Below are 6,444 nucleotides of genomic sequence, written 5' to 3'. Positions count from 1 at the left end.
TTACTGCAAAGAACAGGGACGCATTTGCGTCCCAGCAGCTGGAGGTCTGCCAGCAAAACCATCCCGGAGGTCCGCCAGCAAAACCAGCCGGCAAGACCAAAAATTGTCTTCCACGAAACCGGTCCCTGGTGCCAAAAAGGTTGGGGACCGCTGCTTTAGAGCATGACTCCTGTCCACCGGTGTGGAATGCTGTAGCTGCTGTAGCAGGACGAGCATCTGTTGCTGCCTTATGCACGGCCCTCTCTGAGTGAATGAGCGCTGACAAGAGCAAGAAGGAGCAAGGTTGGCTTTGCCTTGATCTCTTCTTCTGGGCAGTGGTGCAGATTGTGCCTGGAGGGAGAGGGTAAGCGAATAGACAGCGAAGATGGGCCCCCTTCAAGGGCCTCCCAAAATCTGGAGCCAACATTGCGTTGCAAGATGCATGCCTGCATTATGCAGGTAGAAATAGTGGCTAAGTAATCCTTGGTCTACTGCTGGTCTGCTGAGAATTGCAGTTTCAGCTGTTCATAAGTATAATGAAGAAGAATCTGGCTTTGCAAACCACCAGTGATTCTTCTTGTTCTTCCATGCCATTTCCTATAGCAACAATAGGATAAGCAATGTGCCCAAGATAAGCAAGCACAGGAACAGTCTGCTTTCTTGAAAAAAAATTATTACAAGCTGTCAGAAAAAGGCATGTTCCCTTTTGGTGTCCAGATTCCCTCTGTATGAAAGAACAAATAGACAAGCATAAAGACAGAGACTTGGCAAGATGATTCAGAGGACTTCATCTTGGAGAACAGGAAGAAGAAATAAATATTAGCCAATTCTTACAGGTATATACATCCCATGATTTCACAAAATCGCATATGAGCTTCTCATGTTACACATGCATTTGCTTCATGGATAATAAAATGTGGAACAGTTTTCTTTTGATCCATAGGTCATAAAATGTTTAACACCACCAGTTTTCTTGGGGCAACATTTCAACAATATGTGCAGACCTGGTGCATCCAAACTCTCGATTCCTAGGCTGGATCTACACTTACCACCTTTTTTCGCTTCCAGTGAGGTTTCACCGCCCACCTTTCACACTACGCAGTATCTGCCTTGAATTGTAACCGGAATTTCCCATTTCCATGCTCCCGCTTTCAATACCCTAATATCCTGGTATTTCCCCTTAATGTGCTCTGATTTTCTGCCTTCGCTACTGTATCCAGTAGTAGACCCCTCCCCCACCTGTCCATATATGGTGGTGTTTGTATTTCCCTCCTGTCCAATCACAGCTCTCAACAGCCCCATGTCTTCTTCCGGCTACTGATCGCATAGCTTCCTCAGCAGCCCCCATTTCCTCAGCAACAAGCAAAAGGCTGGATGTGCGCGCGCTTGTCTGATCTCGGACGCTAAGCGGGGTCGGCCCCGGTCAGTAGTTGGATGGGCGACCGCTGGGAATCAGACTTCCTGCACTGAGCAGGGGGTTCTTCTATCTGTTCAAATGAGACTAAATTTTACCCCCTCCTATCCCCCGCTCAGGATGTGTTTTTTTTTAATTCAGGCATTATCCTTGCAGAATCAGGGCTTCTCCGCAATGTTTTTTTTTTTCTAATTCAGGCATGATCTTCGAAGATTCGAAGTTGTGAAGCTTCGAATCCTCGATTCTGCGGGGATAACACCTTAATTTAAAAAGAAACATCCGGAGCGGGGGATAGGAGGGGGTAAAACTTAGTCTCATTTGAAGGGATACAACAACCCCCTGCTCAATGCAGGAAGCCTGATTCCCAGGCGGTCGCCCATCCAACTACTGACCGAGGTCGACCCCGCTTAGCATCCGAGATCAGACAAGCGCGCGCAGGAAAACAGGAGGAAAACAGCACAGCACTCGAGTGTGAACCGAGCTCGTGCATTTGATGAAGCACTGCAACAGGGAAAATGGGTGAGTGTGAATAATCACATTTTAATGCGAGAGCGTTTAACCTGATGGGACACCGAATTCATTGCGATGGCGGGCACAATGTAGATCAGCCCCTAGATTCTGGATTCTTCCCGAACTACATGCAATGTTAAATGTGTATTCATGTTTGTGCAAGTGTATGTGTTTTGAATAGGGATGTCAGAGAATTCTGCCATGGATCTTGGTGAGGCCAAATGCCAGTGCATTCAGCCCCGTGAAATCCGTGGTGGAACGAAGCCCCCCCGCCCCCCCCCATGAAAGGCGTGCGAAACGGAGCACTTACCTGCTGCCATTTGCACTGCTTTGCGAATGGCGGCCGTGTCTGCGGCCGCCATTCGCTTCCTCATTATACCCATGATAGGCTATGTAAATAATTACGTAGCCTATCACAGCTAATGCAGGGACGCCATTTGCGTCCCTGCGGAGGCCGTGATAGGCTATGTAAGTATTTACATAGCCTATCACGGCAAAAAAAGAGAAAAAAATAGCAGATGCAAATGGCGGCGGCTATGGCAAACAAAACAGCGGATGCAAATGGCGGTGGCTACGGCGGCCGCCATTTGTGTTCCCTTTTTTTGTTGTTTTAGCCTATGTAAATATTTACGTAGGCTATTAACGGCCAAAAAAAAAAAAGTAACGCAAATGGCAGCCACTACGCCATTTGCGTTCCCCCCCCCTTTTTTTTTTTACCGTAATGGCCTATGTAAATATTTACATAGGCTAAAACAGCCAAAAAAAGGGAACACAAATGGCGGCCGCCATAGCCACTGCCATTTGCATCCGCTGTTTTTTTTGCCATGATAGGCTATGTAAATATTTACGTAGCCTATCACGGCAAAATACAGGGACCATTTGTGTCCCTGCAGGCTGCCTAGCGGCCGGATGTCCGGCTGCAGGTGGCCCCGGCTGGCGGCTCTGCGGAATCTCCACGGAGCAGAGCTGGCCAGAGAGAATTTTGGGGGGAGGGACGGAACTCCTCCCCCCCACTGCGAATGTCACCCTTCGAAAAGGTACACCCTTTCGTACATCCCTAGTTTTGAAAGCTGCCATGGAGCTCCCCCATCTGAACAGTATGGGGGGGCTATAGTTAAGCCCCCCCCGAGTGTGGTTCCAAAGAAAATAACCCCTTCTGAAGCTGCTATATAAAAACCCTGGGAGGGAAGTCCATGAGTGTTTCACATTGAATTCAAACTGCAATTTTACACACTGCTGCGAAACTTCAGATGGTTTGAATGATGGTTAGCAAAACTGGTTTATGCTTATAATGAACAATTGAGACATGTCATAGAATTTTGTTATGTGCACAGGTCAAATACATGCAGAGCGGTCCTGTGAATCAGTCCTCTTTACTAACTGCATTCTCTTTCATTCAAACAGGCAACGTTGTCATTATTACTCTCCACATATAGTCTGTGTCATCTTTTTCATGCAGTTCTTTTCACTGTGCTGTGGCTTCTCCTTGTGAGAATAGTATGATGATTTTAGAATGTTTTTGTAGTAACATTCTACCCTTAAATTCTGCTGTTGAATCACACTATCATAACAATGATGAACACAGCCAGATCCATGTCCAGGCTTGAAAAACAGAGGAAAAGAACAGTCCAAAGTGCCAGTCTGGTAAGGCAAGTTTCTTTTTAGTTCATGCAGTCTGGGGTAGTTAATAAAAAACCCTGGAGATTGAGAAAGGTCACTGGCAATAAGTCATACAGTCTCCTGATCCCAGAGTTACATTTTTCAGCTAGAAGGGGGGGAAACATCCAGGACTCTCACACATCTAGAAAATCCACCATAGAGCAATGTCAAGATTAGTTGAGTGTGTCCCCAATTTTTCTGAAGGCAACAATAAAGAGGTAAGTTTTGAATCCTTTTCTGTATAAGGAGACCAGTTTGTGACAATATAGATACTGGCCAGTCATGAAATCCATTTTAAGTTAGTTTTGCGAAGACATATTTTCTATATCTATGTATCTTAAATATATGCAGTGAGTTTGGATTTTCTGTGAGTAAATAAACTCTAATGTATTCAATAGCACAAATTGAATTAATAGGGTGGGGGTGGGGAATATTTTTTAAATGTTTTGATGTGCCATTTTTTTTCAGTTCATATCTTTGGGAACTCACTTTTCTCAATGCCCACCTGCAGCCCTTCAATGAAGTGCACTTTTTGTACTCCCTAATTAGATTATAAACCCTCTGTCTCTTGAGGGAAAACTTTACCCACTACTACAAAATGTTTTGCTTTGTAAACCCCCCCCCCCCTGCATAATCACACAGGGAGGTAAGCAAAAGGGAAGAAGTGTCTCCCCTCTCACTGTGCTCAGGGCAGTGCAAAAGAATTAATGGATACAAATCTGACATCAGAAATGGCAATATTTAAAAAAACCATTGGGAGAATATTTCAGTCTCTCAGGCTACTGCTGCTGGCCTCGAAGTGGCAATTTGTCAACAAAGGAACTTCAAAGGTCGACTCTAATGAGACAGTGCTGACTTATAATTTAACAAGAAGTTCAGTTCTGAATCAGGATGTTTTTTTCTTTAATTGCACTACAGGTGTTAATTAATCTACCAGTGCCAGAGTGCTTTTGTTATCAACAATGGTCAGCGTAATGACTTTACTTAGTGCTGGACTGGGAGTCGGGAGATTCGGGTTCTAGTCCCCACTCGGCCATGGAAGCTCACTGGGTGACTTTGGGCCAGTCACAGACTCTCAGCTAGGGATGGCGGAGAATTTCTCCCCGAAACTTCGGGGGGCCGAGCGCCAACGTGTTCGGCCCCCCGAACAAGTTTCGGGGAGAAATCCTCCGCACCCCCCCACCCTCTGCACCCCCCCCCAGGACGGGACTTACCTTCGCCGAATGTCCCTCCCGGCGGCGGGTCCGGCCGGCGGTTCGGCGGGTGTTCGAGCGGGGCGGGAGCGGCAGCCGGTCTTTCGACCGGCTGCCGCCGCCGCCATTGCAATCAAAGAAAAAAAAAAACGCCCCCGTGATAGGCTACGTGACGATTAACGTAGCCTATCACGGCTAGATTTGCAAAGTCAGCCGTGATAGGCTACGTCAATCGTCACGTAGCCTATCACAGGTGACTTAAAAAAAAAAGCGCGTACGCTAATGGCGGACTTCTTTGCAGATCTAGCCGTGATAGGCTACGTTAATCGTCACGTAGCCTATCACGGGGGCGTTTTTTTTTTTTTTAACTTTCGAGTTCGCGGCCGGGTGAGGCGGGAAGCCTCCCCCCCGGCCTGAATTTCGGCCGGGGCGAGGCGGGAAGCCTCCCCCCCCGGCCTGAACTTCACGGGGGGAGCAGCAAAGCGCCTCCCCACCACCGCGAACAAGCTTCGAAGAAAGGTAAGTGCCTTTCGTCCACCCCTACTCTCAGCCCAACCAACCTCACAGGGTTGTTGTTGTGAGGATAAAATGGAGGAAGGAGGAGGATGTACGCTGCCTTGAGTTCCTTGGAGGAAAAAAGGCGGGATATAAATGCAATAAATATATAAATGCAATAAATAAATAAATTGAAACCTTAATGTAATTATCACTGTCTGTGCTTTTTGCAGTCCATTCTCTTCTGCCCTAATTCATAAGGGGTCGAAACCAATGTTGCAGTGTTGATCACCAACTCAACGGTGTCCTTTGACTTTTGACCAACTTTTTATCCCACCATAGAAATTAATGCCTGAGGGTTTTTTTTTTTTTAAGGCATCTGATAGGTGGCACAGAAGTCTTTAACTTGAGTCCTCTTGCAAAACACCTGGTCTCCTCCTCCCCTGCACCCACCTCCTTGTGCTCCTTTCCCCCTCAGTGCCTTGGTCTGAGGAAGGAACTCCTCAGAGCAAGGCATTTGGGGCCTGGTGGGGAAGAAGCTAGTGCAACTCTCCAGAGCACCAGCTGGCTTAATGCCTCACTCTGGAAGCATCATACTGACTGCTCTGGAAACCTGCCCTGGCCACCTTCATGCTGGTTCATCTGCTTCATTTACTGCAGCAGGAAAGCAGCCAGCAGGGCTCTCCAGGGAGCCATCCCAATGCCTTTCTGGAATGAGGCCTTGGGTGGGCAGCTGCTTCAGACAGCCATGCTGCCTGTTTTCCTGCTGCGGAATTTGCTGCAGTGGCAGGCAGTGGTGCCTGAGGCGGGGGATTCACACTGCCTTATCAGAGGGCTGGCCTTGCTGGGACCTGTGCTTTTTAATTTGCTCATACATGAGCTGGAACTAAGGGTGAGCAGCCTGATGGCCAAGTTTGCAGATGATTCAGGTGATGAAAACCAAAGCAGACTGTAAAGAGTTCCAAAATGATCTCGCCAAACTGGGTGAATGGGCATTGCGCAGCAAAATGTCAAATAAGGTTCAATATAAGTAAGTTTAAAATTATACACATTGGGGCCAAACATCCTAACTTCACATATAACACCAATGGGGTCTAAAATGGTGGTGACTAACCAGGAAGGAGAACTTGGGGGACATGAAGGACAGCTCAGTGAATACATCAACTTAATACGGGGCAGCTGTGGAAAAGGCAA

The 6,444-nt window shown here is 47.2% G+C and overlaps 1 protein-coding gene across 3 annotated transcripts in view; it reads left to right on the top strand.

Annotated features, from left to right (window-relative positions):
* Nucleotides 1-3,644: 3,644 nt before the first annotated feature.
* Nucleotides 3,645-6,444, top strand: part of FTCD (formimidoyltransferase cyclodeaminase) — a 38,828-nt gene continuing 36,028 nt past the window's right edge. Inside the window, exon 1 of one of the 3 annotated variants that reach the window (XM_084820392.1) lies at nucleotides 3,645-3,780. Coding sequence is in view for 1 of the 3 variants with exons in the window: in XM_084820373.1 (XP_084676499.1) it covers nucleotides 3,727-3,780 (54 nt within the window). In the remaining 2 variants the exon portion in view is untranslated. The remainder of the gene's footprint in view (nucleotides 3,781-6,444) is intronic. The other 2 variants (XM_084820373.1, XM_084820382.1) reach the window with 2 other exon arrangements.

The sequence above is a fragment of the Heloderma suspectum genome, chromosome 1 (assembly GCF_057233095.1).
Source record: "Heloderma suspectum isolate Gila_16-S chromosome 1, 16-S_ref, whole genome shotgun sequence".
Classification (NCBI taxonomy): domain Eukaryota; kingdom Metazoa; phylum Chordata; class Lepidosauria; order Squamata; family Helodermatidae; genus Heloderma; species Heloderma suspectum.
Note: the sequence above shows the minus strand (reverse complement) of the source record. Positions and strands in the feature narration are given on the sequence as shown.